At 41.2% G+C, this 20,662-nt stretch overlaps 1 protein-coding gene across 1 annotated transcript in view; it reads left to right on the top strand.

The window, feature by feature from the left end:
- The window catches only part of LOC134226765 (inosine-5'-monophosphate dehydrogenase), a 28,522-nt gene extending 8,128 nt beyond the window's left edge, over window positions 1-20,394 (top strand). The window contains exons 3-6 of the mRNA XM_062707737.1: window positions 2,643-2,793; window positions 11,578-12,219; window positions 19,320-19,876; window positions 19,936-20,394. Coding sequence (XP_062563721.1) covers window positions 2,643-2,793; window positions 11,578-12,219; window positions 19,320-19,876; window positions 19,936-20,041 — 1,456 coding nt within the window. The 3' untranslated portion in view covers window positions 20,042-20,394. The remainder of the gene's footprint in view (window positions 1-2,642; window positions 2,794-11,577; window positions 12,220-19,319; window positions 19,877-19,935) is intronic.
- The last annotated feature ends 268 nt before the right edge of the window (window positions 20,395-20,662 follow it).

Here is a 20,662-nt window from a genome sequence, read left to right as displayed (position 1 = left end):
TGACATTTTACAACACTGTCCAGTGGCATCTTTCCTTCATGTTGGAAGATTGCACAAATGTTTCCTGTGCACAAGAAAGGGAACAAACGTGACGTGGACAATTATCGAGGAATAACTTCGATGAGTGCAATATCAAAACTGTTCAAACTCGTTGTGATGGATCCTCTGCTTTCCCACAGCAAGCAGTATCTGTGTGAAACTCAGCATGGATTCATAGCTGGTCGCTCCACTAGTACCTTCTAATTTATTGTGCCTTATATTATTGTGGATGCAGATAAAATCAAGAACATGTATGAACTTGTTTCAACTACATCGCTCGACTGAAACGACGCTGGTCGCTGGCGACCCTTTTCAGTAAGTGCTCCAGCGATACAGGCAAATTCAATGCGTCGCTGCAGCACCAAACTGGAAAGCGCTCGCTGGTTGAGCGACGCGACGGTCCAGCGACGTTTCAGCGATGACTCGCATAGACAATATTCATCACGAACAGCATGACGAAAAGAGCTCAAACAGATGTCATCTACACAGATCTGTCAGCTGCTTTTGTTAAGTTAATCCACTGCATCGCTATCGCCAAATTAGACAAGTTAGGAGTAAATGGCACTCTATTGGAATGGTTCCGATCATATCTATCCGGCCGCCAAATAACGGTTGCTATCGGCGACTGCAGATCTGATTCCTTCGTGGCTACATCGGGAATACCCCAAGGAAGTCATTTGGGTTAGTCTTCCTACTATATTTCAATGACGTGAATTTTGTACTCGAGGTTCCCCGCCTATCGTATGCCGATGACCTGAAAATGTTCTCGCAAATCCAATCCTTCGACGATTGCTATTTCCTTCAACTTCAGTTAGAATCCTTTGCCAATTGGTGCAATGTCAACCGTATGATAGTCAATCCGGCAAAATGCTCGATGATCACTTTTTCTCGGATTAAAAATACCGTTAGATTCAACTACACGCTTTTTAATACCAGCATAAAACGTCTGAGTTATGTCAAAGACTTGGGCGTAATTTTGGATTCCCAGCTGACGTACAAAATGCATATTTAATGCGTTGTAGGTAAGGCTTCCAAAACCCTGGGCTTTATCTTTCGGATGGCTAAAGAATTTTCTGACATTTACTGTCTGAAGTCTTTGTATTGCTCACTGGTGCGGTCGATACTGGAGTATTGCTCCGAATCCCAATTATACGAACGGTGCCGAACGAATTGAGTCCGTGCAACGAGGCTTCCTACGATTTGCTCTGCGTAGACTACCGTGGAGAGATCCATTGCGCCTGCCAAGTTATGAAAGACGCTGTCGGCTTATCGATCTGGAGCCGCTAAGAGAACGCCGTAACACCGCTCGAGCTGTACTTGTTGCAGACGTTTTGCAAGGCCGAATAGATTGTAGTGACATTTTGGAACAGATTAATATTAATGTACAGCCGAGAACACTTCGCAATCACGCTATGTTAAGAATGCCATTTCGTCGGACTAACTATAGTATGAACTGTAGTACTGAAGGATTACAGCGTATATTCAACAGGGTTTCTACAATATGCCTCGTCAGACGCTGCGTCGAAGATTCAAAGAATTCGCAATAGATAGCTGTTTTAGTGTTTGTGTCCTTTTTAAAAAAGTTTTTAACGATATGTATACTTATATTTTTTTATAACCATCATTAGGACATAAGTAGTCTGTTGATGTAGGCCTTAAATAAATAAATAAATAAATAAATACAAGCATTTATAAGATATTTTACGTGAATCATATGAAATGAAAATAAGATGAGTGACACTTTGACTATTTATCCTGCCATTCTTCTTCTTCTTCTTATTGGCATTACATCCCCACACTGGGACAGAGCCGCCTCGCAGCTTAGTTTTCATTAAGCAATTCCACATTTATTAACTGCGAGGTTTCTAAGCCAAGGTACCATTTTTGCATTCGTATATCATGAGGCTAGCACGATGATACTTTTATGCCCAGGGAAGTCGAGACAATTTCCAATCCGAAAATTGCCTAGACCGGCACCGGGAATCGAACCCAGCCACCCTCAGCATGGTCTTGCTTTGTAGCCGCGCGTCTTACCGCACGGCTAAGGAGGGCCCCTGCCATTAAGCTTGTGTAATCTGAAATATTAAAAAAAACTTAACTATGTACACTCAGAGAAAAAAATACCCTTATATATCATAAGGTTTAAGTAGGGATCCTATATTAAGAGATGTGCGAATACTTTTCCAGACGATTTAGCAACGCTGTTACTTTTGTAAACAAACGCTGCCAGCACTTGCCAGCACAGCACTTGTTGGAGCTCGAACATGACTTTGCGTATAATGGCATTTTCAGATTTCGTTATCTAACGTCCAACAGTGCATTATCACTAAAAGAAAAGTGCAATACAAATGAACAAAGTACCATGCATAAACTAGACTACTTCAACTTGCCAATGTAAAACAAATTGTTTATTCGACAAAACTTTTCGTAAAATCTTTTTCATTACAATCGCAATACCTGTCAATCCGCAAAAATGACAATGTTCATTTGGCTCAGATTCTCTGAATGTAGGATCCTTAGGTTTAAGCACTTTGACCATTTCCGTGAACTTGTACGCATGTTTTTACTTTCAAAACGATAATATTTTTTTTCGTAAATTTTAGTGATTTCATCATTCTACCCGGGTACATTGACTTCACATCCGATGAAGTAGACTTGTCGTCACCACTCACTAAGAAGATTATGCTGAAGGGACCTTTGGTCTCATCGCCTATGGACACGGTTACTGAAGCTGACATGGCTATATCGATGGCGGTAGGTTTTATATGTAACGTATTGTGAATCTGTGTCGAGAATTCTTCGTTTAGTTTTCTTTCTTATGCCAGAACAAATTTTGTTTGTAATTTATTTACACTAGTAGTCTTCGGATAATCATAATTAAATCTAACATCTGTGTTTGCTTATGCGAAGTATAAGTTTTTTGTTAACAATTAAATTTGGCCTCGTGATTTTCCTAGCCAAGGTCACGGGGGTTGACGGCACTGACGATAATATTCATCTATGTATCATATCACATTTGGAGCACTTCAGTACGCCTCTAACGATTCACAGTGGATCGGCTGCTTTGTAGACTGAGCCCCTGATCGTATGTCCAGGCATACTTCTCAGATATAGCTCCATACATGGAGAATCCGCTAGGGCTCATTAGCACTCTCCAAGGTATCGGGAAATTAACAATTTCTCGTCCGCTGGAAGTAGTGAAGCCAACGCGTGGCCACAGGTAGGATAGGATAGTTTGTAATATAGATTGAAATGGAGAAATCATGAATCACAATACTGCCCCTATTCGCATAAGCGTCCCATGTCAGTTTTCTTCAACTTGAGAAAAATGCCGTTGAATTTTGCAAACTCGTTTTACATGGAGAAATTTAAAAAATTCTAATAAATCGATAAAACCAGCAATCTTTATGAAAATTTGGCATAATATTCTTTATCTGTATACATTGCTATGGAACTATCAAATGGACCATAATTACATTGATGTTTTGTGTGAGAATGTATTAAAATTTGGAATGTGACTGTTATGCGAATAAATAGCAAGATGAGACAACACAAGTGGGTTTTGATTTTCAAATTTCTAGAAAAAAGCCTATTATTTTATCAGTTTTTCTTAAAGATCTATGAGTTCATTTTAAGCTTATTTCTTAAAGAAAATCAAAATCGTGAAAAATCGACATGGGACTCTTATGCGAATCGCGGCAGAATAGATCATTCTTATATTTTAGAGACCATCAAATTTCAGAATGTTTTCAATTGGGAGGGGAGAACTATTTAGACTTATCAGGATTTGCATCAGGTTGGAAAATTCAGAATAGTAATGTCGATGGAATTAAATGAATAGAAAACAGCTTAATGATAGAAATCTGAATTTATGTTTCTCCATAACAATGAATATTTCTTGCATAAACATTGCATTGGTTCTGATGATAAGTCCTAACGTCATAGCAAACCAAAAATCAGCCAAGAAAAAACTTAGGATTAAAAAAAAAAATAGATTGATCATAAAATAAAATAATAATATTCGATTCCCGGTGCCGGTCTAGGCAATTTTCGGGTTGGAAATTGTCTCGACTTCCCTGGGCATAAAAGTATCATCGTGTTAGCCTCATGATATACGAATGCAAAAATGGTAACTTGGCTTAGAAACCTCGCAGTTAATAACTGTGGAAGTGCTCAATGAACACTAAGCTGCGAGGCGGCTCTGTCCCAGTGTGGGGATTTTTTTTTTTTTTTCTTGAGCAAGGGTAAACGGAAATCTGCAACCAGACACCTGAGGAGGTACTCAGGTAGTGTGGGGATGGGTATGTCATGTAACTCTTACCCGACCCACTAAAACCAAAACCCTTTCGCCAGTCCGTACCCCTGGCCCGCAATTAAGCAATACATCAGGGGGGGACTATTGAGAACGCTCACGCCTATGCTAACGCACTTGACGTCAATACACACAACATCGACTTCAAGGGTGGCTACCTCACCACCCGTCGATCGCAAGCTATGATAGTATGACCTCTATATCTACATACTGAGGTCCCCGCAGCCCACCCACGACATGTTGGTTGTCGGGATGAGCAAAGTGTTCACTGCATCACAGGTGCCCTTACTGCACACGTTGGTTTTGTTCAAGACGCCACCACCGCTGCAGTTTCGACATAATCTGTCGAGATGCTGTGTTCACCGCATTCCATATAGCTTCCTCCCGGCACATCCTCTCGACGAGGTTGTCCGGGGTTGTATCCATACCACTAATAAGCAGCATGGCATTGCGTTCTATCTCGAATCGCGGGCATGCGAACATCACATGCTCTGCCGATTCTACCTCACCTACACATTCAGGACACTCCGCAGAATCTGCGAAGCCAAACCTGTGTAGGAATTTCTTAAAGCAGCCATGTTCAGACAACACCTGTGTTAGGTGGAAGTTGACTTGACCATGCTTCCTATCAACCCAGTTGGACACATCTGGAATCAGTCTGTGGGTCCAACGACCTTTGACTGCGGTGTCCCATGCTCTTTGCCATTTAAGCAACGAAGCTGCTCTCTTGACACGTCGCACTTGCACCGAGTCCCTTTCATTGTAGCACTCCACATCCAGTGTGGGGATGTAATGCCAATAAGAAGAAGAAGAAGAAGATTTAGATATTTAGATAGATTTTTTTTTTAATTTGTTGTTGAGAAATTATTTAGAGTAGCCAAGGAAGAAGATTACTGTACTATTGGATGGATAAATATTGAATTGAAATTTTTGATATAGAAGAGAGACAGAAGAAAAAAGTTCTCTACTTGAGCTATAAAAGAGAAAATAGGGATTGATAAAAGGTGAAAGCAGATATTGATAGATAGAGGAAGGACATAGGATTTGTAAGGCAATACTTAACAGGGTCTTCCACGAAAGGCTGAATCACATAAGGCTGAAAACTCGTAAGGCTGAACACGAAAGGCTGAAAAGTAAAAATCTCACATAAGGCTGAAATAACAAAAGGCTGAAACTCGAAAGGCTGAAAAATCGTGAGAAACCAATATTAGTGGAAGAATTCACATTTGACGTTAAAAGGAGCACAAACTAAAATGATCCGCAACCTTCTTGTAACTTCTTGTTGTCTTTCAATTTTTATACGGAATTCTTATTTTGTAGTCTATACAGCTCATAAAATTTTGAGGTACTGTCGTCGGGGGTGAGAATGGGTCACTGAATGAATGCTTGTAGAATGCATTGAATGTATCTGAGGGCAAGAAGAATAAAATATAAGAGACCTTTTTGAACGATTTTTCTCTACGACCTCCAGACTGCCGGTGAGAGCGATGACCCATTGTCACTCCCGATGGCGGTAACATAGAACATCCTTCCTTCTTCCTTGTTTCGTCTCGCTTCATCATTATTTCTTCTTTTATCTTTATCTTACTTTTTCCTTCTTCCTTCTTCTTTCAATCTTCCATCTTTTTTCCTTCTCTCTTCTTCCGTCTTCATTCTCTCTTCTTCCTTCTTTTTTCCTCCTTCCTTTGTTTCTGTAAATTTTTTATTCTTTATTCTTTATACTTTATTCTTTATTTTTTATTCTTTATTCTTTATTCTTTATTCTTTATTCTTTATTCTTTATTCTTTATTCTTCATTCTTCATTCTTTATTCTTTATTCTTTATTTTTTATTCTGTATTTTTTATTCTTTATTCTTCATTCTTTATTCTTTATTCTTTATTCTTTATTCTTTATTATTTATTCTCTATTCTTTATTCTTTATTCTTTATTCATTATTCTTTATTATTTATTCTTTATTTTTTATTCTATATTCTTTATTCTTTATTCTTCATTCTTTATTTTTTTATTCTTCTTTATTCATTATTCTTTATTCTTCATTCTTTATTCTTTATTTTTTATTCTTCTTTATTCATTATTCTCTATTCTTTATCAATTATTCACTATCCAACCACTCAACATAGTTGGTACAACATATCGTATGGTTGGGATTCATTTCATCCCATCAATTTCAGCCTTTCGATACGTTTCAGCCTTCTGATACTTTCAGCCTTTTGAGGCTTTCAGCCTTTCAAGATTTCAGCCTTTTTAGTTCAGCCTTATGAGCATTCAGCCTTATGTGTTTCAGCCTTTCGTAGGACACCCACTTAACAATTCTCCAATAGCCTTGCGAGCAAAGGCGTAGGATTGCCAATCCGGAGATGGCGAGTTCGATTCTCGGTCCGGTCTAGGATGTTTTCGGGTTGGAAACTTTCTCGACATCATGGGCATAGTGTATCCATTGTACTTGCCACATAAGATACATACTCATGCAATGGCGGGCATAGAAAAACTTTCAATTAATAACTGAAGAAATGCTAATAGAATACTAAGTTGAAAAGCAGGCCATTTTCCAGTTGGAATGTAGAGCCATAGAAGAAGGAGAAGACAACAATTCTTTTGTAGTTTTATGCATACTGTATCTAACAATGACTAAAACACTAATAAGATCAAATTATAGAAGACCTTTATGTTGAAACTTAACAGACAACCGACAACAACACAGTGACAATAACAGATCTAAAATATAGAAGACAAGTTGTGTTTTACATTAATTATACAACTCACAATTATAGAAATGATACTGACAATACTGACATATTCAAATTTGCATTTTGACTAGACTTTGTCCTATGTGACTGACTTGACTGACCAAACCATATTCCTGAAAGTTTTCAAGAGGATTATGTTAGCTGATTCCCACAGTCCGGTGTTCATTTGGTCAAATTAGACTGGTTATTCCGACATTATCACTTGTCAACCTTCAAAAACTCACCCCGATCATAGCAATCCTAAGGGGCAAAAAAAAAATAGATTTGGCCTCGTGATTTAGACAATAATAAAAATAAAACATATGAATCCACCCAGCAATGATAATGTTGAGAATGCTTCTATAACATTCCTCAAAAACAATACCCCAAAAAACCGCTCCCCAGAAAAAAACGTTCCCAGAAAACCACTCTTGAAAGTACCATTCCCCAGGATGCACCATATGGCATGAATGGTAGCAGAACATCAAACGCATGCTTAAAAATGCCAATTATACTCTTTCGTCCCAGTTTAAGAAAACGTTTGCTTTTCCAGAAGCGTCTATCTACGTTTCGCCTCATTCGAGCATTTCATTTGTTTTAATAGAGTCATCTACTTTTTCGCCTTATTCTCGTCAAATGCCTAAAGCGTGCAGGAGGAATACTTCGGGCAAATTCATGTTTCCAAAGAAGGCATCATCTACTTGTTCTGGGAAAATTGGGGCTTTTCAAGAAGGAATTTTCCTTTTTTCCTGGGCAAACGCGTGCTTCAAAATATAACACTTTTTTTATTGTATTATTTCGGGCTAGTGCATACAAAAAGGAATCGTTCATGTGTGAGTCTGACTACCGGCAAACGCATGTATAGTAATAGGGAATTATGGACTCATTTGCCTTATTCCGGGAAAATTCACTTTTCAAAAGAAGGAATCATTTACTTATTTCCCTTATTCCGGACAAATGCGTGCTTTAACATAAGAAGCTGGTCCACTCTTCCTCTTTTGGCCACTACGCCAAAAGGCCGAATTTGAGTCTAGTTTCTAACAATGCTTAATGGCCCTGGCACATCTAACTCATGTTTATGTCAAACAGCATTATGCCATATGAGCATCCCTTCTACAATTGTATCTCTAGGGGAGGTATTTCATAAGAAAACAAGTAAATGCAATTTAGTGATGAACTTTATTTATAATTTAAAAATCACTTTAATAAAGAAATTAAAAAAATCATTTTCTTCTCTATTTTCTAAGGATTGGCTTTCTGGGGTATGGTTTTCTGGGGAATATACCGCCGGGAATAAGTATTAAGACAACCATGATTTTCATACATTGTAATCATGTGTGAGGATCTAAATCTCGATTCGTAGCGATTCGATTTGGCTACACGCACACTCACCAACACGCACATCCTCCCACGCGCACATACACACCCACACACGCATATCCGTTATGCTGGGATATGGATACTCTGAAGTGCGTAACGGTGTAAATCTGGTCAGATTATCAGTTGTAAAGTTGACAATATGACGTTAATTTTGTTAAGAAAATTATTTTGTGCTTTTTAGTGGAATGTCTTCACTTGTCATAAGACGTGACGTCGAGTCAAGCACGAGACACTGAAGACGACCTTACTGTTGAGGTCGAAATACGTATCTGTCAAGGTACAATTGAGTGGTGGAATTAAATGGGATTGTACAAACTCGTCTTATGACAAGTGAATATGACGTCCCTAACCCCGAATCCCAAGGTGTCATACGACCCGTACCGACGCGATGAATGGACTGCTGGGTGAAACAATTAGCCAGGCAGTTAACGGAGTCTGTGGAGGTGTGTACTTAGCTGATAGTGCAGCCTGGGCACTGTTGTCCTTCTGACATCAGCTAGAGTGAGGGGGTGCGACCAAGGGGACCATCGTCCCTAACTCCTAATCCCAAGACGTTAAGCGACCCGTGCCGAAGGGATGCATGGCCAGGGGGGTGAAATAATAAGCTAGGCCTTTAACGGAGCCTGTGGGGTACCTGGGCACCCTCCACAGTAATTGTCCCTTACCGCGTCATGCTGGGCTCTGGCGTGGTGGATCTCTTTTCCCGAGCAACTCGTGGGACCAAAATGGAAAACCAAGTCAATTCTTCAATTAGTGGTAGTAGTGTAGGCGACAACCCCTTCGCAAGAGGTGGGTTGCTCAGGTATCCACCTAGGAGGTCAGAGGCAATAGTCGGCAGCTCGGTGCGCAGCGCCAGCGTGGATCACTTAACCTTCTCCCCGGCTACGCCAGTAGTGGTTATGGACGGCCCGTGGCTTGTGAGGGCGATGAACCGCAAACGCGATGGGCTTTCGGCCTTCGAGGTGGCGACGGAACAGCTGGACGTCATAATCGACTTTGCGTCATCGAAGCATAATATCAGTAAGGACTTCAAGGGGAGCTTGCTGAAACTTCGAAAGTCGATGTTGGACGCCAAGCTGGAGAGGGCGGTCGGGACGGCCAAGTGCAAGCCCGTGAGATCCGTGGAGTCGAGGTCTACCCAGACTGAGGCCCAAGGATTCGCGGACTCGGGCAAGGTCGAATCGACCGAGGGCGTGCCAGTATTCGCGAGCAGACACAAAAACGGGAGAGACAGTCTCCAGGAGATGAGTTCCCTGGCGGCCGCTCCAAAACGCGGAGGGTTATACTACCCCGAACAAGGGTAGTGGAGCTGGGATGCTGAACCCCGGACAGGTTCCTCCAAAACCGGGGGAGGAAGGATCTGGAAAGTCCGTCCACCCAGGAAAGACGGCGGTAAGGGGTTACGGCAGGCTGAGAGCTCTCAACCGCATCACACCAGGGTAATAGAGGGGGACGACGCCTCCTGGACCCTGGTCAAGAACAAGAGGAAACCGAAGACGTCAAGGGCCGAAAAGAAGGTCCAGGCGAATGAAGGTAGCAAGAAGTCTAGGGTAGGCGCCAATCGCTCCAGGGGCGATGCCCTAGTCATCAAGACGAGGCTAAGTACTCGGACGTCTTGAAGACGATGAGGAGTGACGTCAAGCTCGGTGAACTCGGCGCCGACGTACGTCGAATAAGACGTACCCGGACGGGCGAGATGATCCTCGAGCTGAAGCGGGGCATCTCGCAAAAGGGCGCCGCCTACAAGAAGTTGACGGAGGAAGTCCTAGGCGAGACGGTCAAGGTGAGGACACTCACGACGGAGGTGAATCTAAGGGTTAAAGACCTGGACAAGATCACCGAATTCGAAGAGCTCGTCACGACACTGAGGCGACCTCGGCGGCGACAGTGTGAAGTGGAAACGTCCACCGCAGCCGTTCGGCTACGGAAAGGTCCGACAGGGACGCAGGTAGCATTGGTTCGGCTATCTGCAGCGGACGCCCCCAAGGTAGTCAAGGTAGGGAGTGTGAAGGTGGGATGGTCGGTGTGCCCTGTCGGTATATACGAGCAACCCAAAGTTTCCTTCAAGTGCCTGGAACCGGAGCACAAGAAATGGGACTGCAAAGGCCCTGACAGAAGCAAGCTCTGCCGACGATGTGGATTGGAGGGACATAAGGCACAATGCTGCACGAACCCTCCCAATTGTTTAATTTGTTCCAGCAAAGCTGTGAACAACAAGCACCCCATGGGGGGTTCGAAGTGCCCGGCGTTTAAGCGTGCTGCAAAATCACAGTGCAGGTAACGCAGCTGGCGTGCTCGGCCTCGCCCGAGTGTTTGGTGTGCGCAGGTTTAAAGGAAACGGCGGAACACGTGTTGTTCGTGTGCCCACGTTTTCCCGCAATGCGTGACCACATGCTTGCCACATGTGGTCTGGACACTACCCCGGACAACCTAGTTCGGGGGATGTGTAAAGATGAAGTTGGCTGGGACGCCGTTTTATCGGCTATCGTCCAAATCGTCTCGGAGCTACACAGAAGGTGGCGCGTGGACTCAGGGATGGCTAGTTCAGGCGCAAATAAGAGGTGGTCCAAGGGTTCGGAGTCGACTTCATGGGTCATACCGGAGTCGAACCTTCCCACCTTCCGAGGACATAGGGCGTGGTAAGGCCACCTGGAAAGCTGGCAATGCGCTGGCACGATACCATTGTGTTCTTCTAAAAAAGCGAGTCACGATGTTCGATACTGCAAGGACACGCAGCTAACCTCGCTGGACAACCCAGGATATCTGTTGTGCAGAATCCCCCTCCATTGCTTATGAAGAAAAAAACACAAGCAAATCCAGACACACACACTCACTCAAGCACACCCACACACGCACGCAACCTCGACAACAAAATTACAAAAAAAAAATACCATAATAAATGGAAAAGATACACTTAGATAAATACCACAGCTACGAGATGAATCAGTCTCGGACTGATAATATCGATAATAAAGACAAATCAGTACAGTCTAAAACATATTTTCCAAACAGGGATTACATCACTACAATCACTAAATTGCGATAAATATATTTTATTTCTTTAAATAACTTTTCGAAGTACATTATTAGCCAATCATGTTTGAAATATCTATTCCAGCTTTGCGGTGGCATTGGCATCATTCATCATAACTGTACCCCAGAATTCCAAGCCAACGAAGTGCATAAGGTGAAGAAGTATAAACACGGCTTCATCCGAGATCCGATGGTTATGAGCCCGGACAATAATGTGGCCGACGTTTTGGACGCCAAGAAAAAGAACGGTTTCACCGGATATCCTATTACAGAGCATGGCCGTCTGGGAGAGCGCCTGCTGGGTATTGTTACATCCAGAGACATTGATTTTCGAGAAGAAGATGTTGCCCTCAAGTTGAAAGACATTATGACGAAGGTTGAGGACATGATTACAGCACCCAGCGGGGTAACTTTGCAAGAGGCCAACCATATACTCGAGAAAAGTAAAAAAGGAAAACTGCCAATTGTGAACAAAAATGGAGAATTGGTTGCACTAATTGCTAGAACTGATTTGAAGAAAGCAAGAAGCTACCCGAATGCTTCCAAGGATAGCAACAAACAATTGCTCGTCGGAGCTGCCATTTCAACCAGAGAAGACGATAAGGAGCGACTCGAGCTGTTAGTACAGAATGGAGTTGACGTCGTAGTACTGGATTCTTCTCAGGGAAATTCTTCGTACCAGATTGATATGATCAAATATATCAAACAGAAATATCCCGACTTGCAGGTATGTATATTTGTATGTATGTATTGGTCAAGCATAGAACTAAACCCAAGTAGAAAAAACTTGCGGGATACGGTTCTGTTCGAGAAAAAAAATTAAAATCATGCTTAAAAAAAACATTCACAAATTGTCCTTCCCCGTCGATCATTTTTTAAGATTCTTTAAGGCTTGAACAAATTTTATTTTCTTCTTCTGTTTCCACTGTTAAATTATTTAGACCGTATTGAAATATGCTGTGGTGAAAGGCCATGAAATTTGAATTTTGTATATATACCACCCATGTTACATCACTCTCTGTCTATCGTTAATAAACCGTGAACTACTAAACATCGTGTTTCTTATCAGGTTATGGGCTCTCCACGTAACCATAGTAACCGGAAATAACACGTTCGGAAAGAAAATTTTTCTTGTGTCGTTTGAGTTTTTCGGTGGAGTCAGTAGCGTGGCCGCGTTTATCGTTTTTTTCGGTTCGGTTCTAAAACGTGAATCAAGTATGGAGGACGAACGGACGCAGCGCGTGTACCTTTTCGACGTGACAAATTTTTCCAATTGGAGTTTCCGGATGGAGTCTTACCTGGAGGAATTAGGTTTGCTCCATTGTATCCAGAAGGCTCTGGAAGAAGAAGATTTTTTCCTGGTTTTTGCAGAGGACACGGCAGCGGTGAAGAAGGAAAAGGAAGACAAGCGCCTGAAGCGGAAGCAAGAGGATGCCAAGTGCAAGTCAATCCTAATACACAAGATTGCGGATTCTCAATTAGAGTACATCCGTGGAAAAACGTCTCCGAAAGCAATTTGGAACACGTTGCAACGCACTTTTGAACGGAAAGGAGTCTCGGGTGTGTTCTATCTTCTGAAGCAACTTGCTGGAATGAAGCACGAAGAGAAACGACCTATGGAGGAGCACATTCTGGCGTTCGAGAAGACCATCCGCGAACTAGAGTCGGCGGAAATCAAATTCGACAAACCAGTTGTAGTATTCTTCTTGCTACAGTCGATGCCGAAATCATACGACCAGCTCATCACAGTTCTGGAAACGTTACCGGTGGAGCAATGCTCGATGGAATTCGTCAAATCAAGGTTGCTGAGTGAAGACGCAAAGCGACAACACAACGTGGAGAAGCTGGATTCTAGTACAGCTTTTGTAAGCAAAAGTGGCAAGTTTGTATTCAAGTGCCATGCTTACGAAAAGCCTGGCCACAAGCGAGTAAATTGTCCGGAAATTTTGAAGCAAGAACGTCTTATAACCAAACCAGAGAAGCAGAAGAAGAAAAGCAAAGCACATGTAGCAGAATCTGAAAGTGATGTGGCTTTCATGATGGTAGAAAGTAACCGGGTCCCTGGAAAAATCTGTTGGGTACTAGACAGCGGTGCGTCTGAGCATATGGTATGCGACAAAAGTTATTTGGAAAATGTGCGCACGCTGGAATCACCTGTAGTTATCAAAGTCGCCAAGTGCGGGATTAGCGAAGCTCATCAAAAGTGGAATGGTCGAAGGAATTGATGTTATCGAAAAGCTGAAGCCGGACGCAGGTGTTTGCGAGCCATGTGTGAAAGGAAGACAAGCAAGACAACCTTTCGAAGAAGCAGTTCAAGTTCGTTCATCTCGTCCATTAGAGCTCATCCACACGGATGTCTGCGGTCCATTCACACCTGTCTCTTGGGATGGCCAGAAGATTTTCGTCAGCTTTATCGACGACTTCACACATTTCACGGAAGTGTAGGTGTTAAAGTCAAAGAAGGATGTTTTCAATGCTTTCCGGAAGTATGCTGCCATGGCGACGGCACATTTTGGCAGTCGAATTGCCAGACTGAGAAGCGAGAATGGCGGTGAGTACATGAGTTCCGATTTCAATAATTACTGTGAGGAAGCAGGAATCGTCATGGAGCCAACCGTGCCGTATACGCCACAACAGAACGGCGTCGCAGAGCGGATGAATAGGACGATTATGGAACGGGCACGATCAATGCTATACGATGCGGGTTTTAAACGAACCATGTGGAGCGAGGCGGTTCTAACCGCAGTTCATCTTATCAATCGAAGTCCTACTAAAGCCGTGGTTGAGGAGAATACACCGTATGATATGTGGTGCGGGCACAAGCCTAATGTGTCTAAACTGCGTGTTTTTGGTGGTAAAGCATTCTGCCACGTTCCCAAGGAGAAGCGAACAAAGCTCGATGCGAAAAGCGAACTGTGCTACCTAGTCGGCTACGGAATCAACGGATATCGTGTGTGGAATTCAATACGACGCAAGATTGTTATTGCACGTGATGTAGTCGTTGAAGAAGCAAAATCGCATCGTAAATTGGTGTACACCGATGACCACATGGTGTCTGACCACCCTGTATCAGCTGTTGAGCCGGACAAGCCAAGTGAAGCGAATCGCGAACCAGTTCCATTATTTGAAGAATCTGAAGATGAGGCAGCCGGTGGTCATAGTTGCTCTGAATCGGAAGAATTTGGAAGTGCTGAAGACAAAGAAGTCCCAGTTCGACGGAGTGAGAGACAGCGCAAACAACCTGCTCGTTTCTCCAATATCGTTGCTTTTTCATTGAATGCAGAAAATTATGTGGAAGCTTGCGATCGACAGCGAGATGAATGCGCTCCGGAAAAATAACACGTGGGACCTCGTAGACCTTCCAGCCGGTGCTCGAGCGGTTCCCTACAAGTGGATATTTAAGCTCAAGTATGCAGATAACGGCTCAATCAGCAGGTACAAAGCAAGGGTTGTGGCCAAAGGATGCTCCCAACATCAAGGGTACGACTATCAAGAAATGTATGCACCCGTGGTTCGAATGACAACCGTCAGGACCTTATTAGCAGTGGCAGTGTAGAAAAATCTGTTTTTGCACCAGATGGACGTACGAACCGCATTCCTCAACAGTACCATATCGGAAACCATCTACATGCGGCAGCCATAAAAAAACACACAAACAGACATAATACATTGAACATTTACTCATCAAATTCATCGTCGTTCAAACACTACCGACATCTGTTGATTTCAGTTAGTTGAGCAAATCACGAACCAGATGGCGATAGTGAGCAAACGTCAAACTCGAGCAAATGCGATGCGTGCGCCACGAGTGATCGATTGGTCAACTAATGATTATTTGAAATGACCAGTAAATCAGTGAACGATGGTAATTTGACGAGTGTTATGTCTGTTTGTCTGTGATTCTAGCATCAAGTTCCCTGGAAGAAATGAGCAGGATTAAACAAAGCTTGGCAAATGAATTTGAAATGGATAATATGCAAGAACTGAAAAACTTCCTTGGTATACGGATTCAGTACAACAAAAATAGAGGTACGTTGCACATGGATCAAGCTAATTATATTTCTGCTTTGTTGAAGCAATTTGGTATGGACAGCTGTAAACCAGCAGCAACTCCGATGGACGCAATTCTCAAGTTGGAAAGAAAGAAGGATGAAGAAGAAACTACCAGGCATCCAAACCGGGAACTCGTAGGATGTTTAACCTATTTGATGCTATCGTCCCGTCCCAATATTAGTATTGCAGTCAACATTTTAAGCCGTTTCCAAAGCGGTGCCACCGACGTACATTGGAACCATCTTAAGCGAGTATTACGGTACCTGCAAGGCACTAAGCATTTATGCTTAGAGTACCGACGCAATCCTGTTCCCGATCCTATAGTCGGATTTGCCGATGCTGATTGGGGAAGTGACCTGGTCGACCGTCGCTCAACAAGTGGTTATGTTTTTCAAGTTTACGGTCTCTTGGACTACACGGAAGCAAGCAACGTTTCATTATCGTCGACAGAAGCGGAATATGTCTCATTGAGCCAGTCGTCGTGTGAGGCAATCTGGTTGCGGAATCTGCTAAAGGAATTTGAAGTCAACTTGAACACTCCTTTGGTGATTTATGAGGACAACCAATCTTGTATACAAATTTGCCGAAGAACCCCGTGACCAGAAACGGATGAAGCATCTGGACATGCGATACAACTTCATCAGAGACTACATCCAAAATAACACAATCAAGGTGAAGCACATCCCGACTGGAGATCAACTGGCGGACATCTTTACGAAGGGTCTATCTGCTGCTGCTTTCTTGAAACATCGTTCAACACTGGGTCTAAGAGAGGGTGTTAAATTATATTAAATTATTTAGACCGTATTGATATATGTTCTGGCAGAAGGCTATGAAATTTGAGTTTTGTATATATACCACCCATGTTACATCACTCTTTGTCTATCGTTAATAAACCGTGAACTACTAAACATCGTGTTTCTTATCAACGGTATCTGAGGTAAATGAATTCTCGCACATGTAATCCCTATTGATATTAAACACATACATTGTTCAGTCACTTGGAAGAACAATACAGCGCACAAAGGAACTAGGCGATAGCCGCTGCCGTTTCGGCAGAAAAAGGCGATAGCCGTATCATTGCAGTAAAAAAAAGGCGATAGCCGTACCAATCTGGTAGAAAGGGCGATTCGAGACATACCTAAACGTTGTAAAGAATATGTAATGTAATTAAATTTAAATAATAATGAAATTCAGAATCGTATATAAACAAAATGTATTAGTATTTAACAAATTTATATAAAAGGAAGATGTGGTGTTTATCGTAGATAAGCTATGAAAAATAATGAGTTTGATCTGCAGAATAAATCTAGTGTCTGCAGTGAACGGATGTGGTTTTTATAATTGAAATTATTCAAGTATCACAAATATAAACCATCTTAATATGCTTCAATTATTACTTTTCAATTTTCCTAATGCACAGGAAAGGCATCATCAATGTTAGGTGGATTAACCTTTTTTACCTATTGAAACTATACCACAACCCATATTCTATTTCTGAATGATTTGATAATAAAAATGGGCCTCTTCGAGATAATTTAATACATGTTATATGAAATCTGTTTCAATGGGACAGTTATGCTTGGAAATTCTACAATGGGACAAATTGACCCGATATTTTTTCGCCAAGTTTTTAAACAAACTATATATGTATTTATTTGTTCACAAGATAATATACATTAATTTAGAACGTTTGATGCATAAAACTCAAAAATGATAAAAATCGGCATGGGACAGATATGCTTGGGACGGCAGTAATACCTCAGTGATTAACTTAATTCGTAAATATAAGAAACACAATAATAAAGATTAAAGGAAAAAAATTACATACCTTATCGGGTATCGAACCCGATATCGATATCCAATTTTTTTTTTGTCTTCAATAATGAGACTTTCAGCCCTAGGCTGGCTCGTCTCCGATTCAAAATTAGATATCGCAACGATATCGATATTTATTTATCCGATATTGATATTATCAATAAATGCTACCTCGTCACAGCCCGAATTGAGTTTCTCGGACAGAATCGCAACGCTAGGCTCACTCACCGAAAATTGATTTCGCTCTAAAAAGCGTCAAAACACAATCTAGGCGTATGTTTTGTTTACATATGGATTTAATATCCATTGTTTTAAGCGAAAAAAGTTAATTCAATGCATTCAACAATGAAGAACATGTAAAAATCATGCCTTGATGAAAATCGCGATTCGAATCATGAGTGATTCTCTGGGCCATGATTCTGATGGGACTTGATTCACGCATGATTTGAATCGCCGATGAGATTTGAGAATTTGAGATTTCAACATGTGTCTTATTGTTGTTTTTTTTAATTCATTATTTAGGATCGTCTGCCTTATAAAGGGTTAAATACCTCAATTGAATAAGATTGATTAGATTGCTGCTAGTTTTTGCAAAACACGTGAACAAGTTTTTATTTATGGGACAGTATAATAAGAGGGAACGTTAATTTTTGAGTATTCCAAGTTCTCTTGGTTGGAAGATTGAAACCTTCGTAATGATTCGGCCTTCTATATTATTCAGCCTTTCGTGGTTCGGCCTTCTGGGTATTCGGCCTTTTCTGGTATGCTAAGACATTATCGGCCATTTGTGATACGGCCTTCTGAGGTTCGGCCTTTTGGACTGATCCAAAAAAAAAATGAAACTATAAAGTGGAATTGCAGCTTCCAAATAATAAACGGCTATTTTTGAGAGATTCTTGACAAAGAGCGCTACAGTACGCACGACAGTGCAGGCTACAATTGTGTTGTACGAGAACGTTAAAATATTGCTCGTACACCTCGGAGGTACGTTGATACTAACAGAGTTCTTTTTTATTTAGTGCTTCATTCAGGGGAACTGTTCGGCACTTCATATCATAGTTCCGATGTTCATCCCATCAAAAACAAAGCAATTAAAAGGAATTTGATTTGTTTCTTATTTTTGTGACTTTTTTAGCAGTGAGTGAGCACGCATGTTAGCAAAAAAAAGCAACGAGATTGGTGTTGTATTTCTTTATTTTGCGATGAGATGAATATGTGTTCAGATCCCTTATTTATTGCGTTGTTAAACAATAATCTTAGGCATTTCTATTCAAATGTTGGAGGAAGATCTAGTTTTTTTCAGTCTATTAAAACAAATTTTTATTGTAGGGAGTGAGTGCTAGTAATGGACCCCTTAAGGACAGAAATTTACTTCAATCACTTCGCTAGAGTCAGATTCATGACATATTGCCATTCTGTAGCACCAGATGACAAGTAACAGTTATCAGCAATGCGTTTCGTACATAAAACATGCTAAAACATTCATTTTTACTACTAAAATAAGTATTTTAAAATAATGTAGCCAAATTGCCTATTATGGCCACCCCCGGGACCATAATACGCAACATCGAGTTTATTTACATACGTATTATGGTCCCCCCCATTTGATTTACGTGTTCCATTTCCACATGTTCCTGTTGCCTATTATGGACCCCCCCCCCTTTGTGTGCTAGTAATGGACCCTCTAACATATTTACTTTTACAAATTAGTTAATATAACTTAATTTCAGTATCCCAGGCCAAAACAATTGCATGGAACAACTACCATGATATGTGAAGCAACTTTATCCAATGGAAATTTGCAGGAAATCGTTGATTCCAGCGTTAACTTTTGGTTTTTGTTCAGGGGGTCTATTATACGCAAGGGATCCATAACTAGCACTCACTCCCTACCTATGGAAATTTTGAAAATATTTTCTTGTGATTACATTAGTTTGTCATCAATCACTTTTGTAGGTCATCGCTGGAAATGTAGTCACCCGAAAACAGGCAAAAACGTTGATAGATGCAGGATGTGATGCACTACGCGTCGGCATGGGCTCCGGTTCCATCTGTATCACACAAGAGGTTATGGCTTGTGGCTGCCCTCAGGCTACAGCTGTCTATCAGGTCAGCCGAATTGCTCGAGAGTATGGAGTTCCGGTAATCGCTGATGGTGGAATACAATCAATCGGGCACATTATGAAGGCTCTTTGTTTGGGAGCATCCAGTGTGATGATGGGGTCGCTTTTGGCTGGTACATCAGAAGCTCCTGGAGAATATTTTTTCAGCGATGGAGTTCGCCTTAAGAAATATCGCGGAATGGGCAGCCTTGAAGCAATGGAACGTAAGGATGCGAAAGGAGCAGCAGGTGCACGCTATTTCCATACGGATATGGATAAATTACGTGTTGCACAGGGAGTTAGTGGAAGCATAGTTGACAAAGGTTCTGTCCTACGATTTTTACCCTACCTTCAGTGCGGTTTACAACATAGCTGCCAAGATATTGGAACGAAATCTTTACAAAATCTTAAGTAAGTCTACAAACTATTACTTTCAGATAATCTTTTGATTATAATGCTTATTTTTTCAGGAAAATGATTTACAGCGGTGAGCTTCGCTTCATGAAACGTACTCATTCTGCCCAAGCTGAGGGAAATGTTCACAGCTTATTTTCTTATGAAAAAAGACTGTTTTAAAAACCAGATTAATCAACAACGGTTTTTTCGTAAGTTTAAGTTAAAATTATAGACAAGGAAAAACCTATGTGTCAAACAATTGTGTTGAAAATTATTCCATGAAATCTGGCTATACAAAAATAAGTGTTATAAGCATAAAATATTTTTTATTAAGGTATAAAGTGAGCAGGAATTATTCGACTTAAATTTTAGGCACATTCTCCAAAAAAAATCTCTGCCCAACCCTTCTTAAAGTATTGGAAATATTTTTCAGCAAAATAAAAATATTATGATAAAATTTTAGCATTATTTAGTTATTCTTTATCATCGATTTTTTTTAATTGTATTGTGCACAAATAAATAATGTAAATAAACTATGCATTGTAATATACGTAATGTCACACATTTTACTTCTGGGGTATAGGCTGTACTTAATGTACCCGGATTGGATTGAATTGAATTAGATTGGATTAAATTGGAATATATTTTACCCTACAGAACAATCAACCTATCCTTCCTTGTCTATGAAAACACGCTGGGTGGTTCATCATCTTTTCGTTATCCAAGAACTGTTTAGAGTATAGACCGACGAAAGTTTTCTCATCTTCCCTGGGCATAAATATGCGAATAAAAAACCCAGAT

This window comes from Armigeres subalbatus, chromosome 3, assembly GCF_024139115.2.
Source record: "Armigeres subalbatus isolate Guangzhou_Male chromosome 3, GZ_Asu_2, whole genome shotgun sequence".
Taxonomy (NCBI): Eukaryota; Metazoa; Arthropoda; class Insecta; order Diptera; family Culicidae; genus Armigeres; species Armigeres subalbatus.
This window is presented reverse-complemented; position numbering and strand designations above follow the sequence as displayed.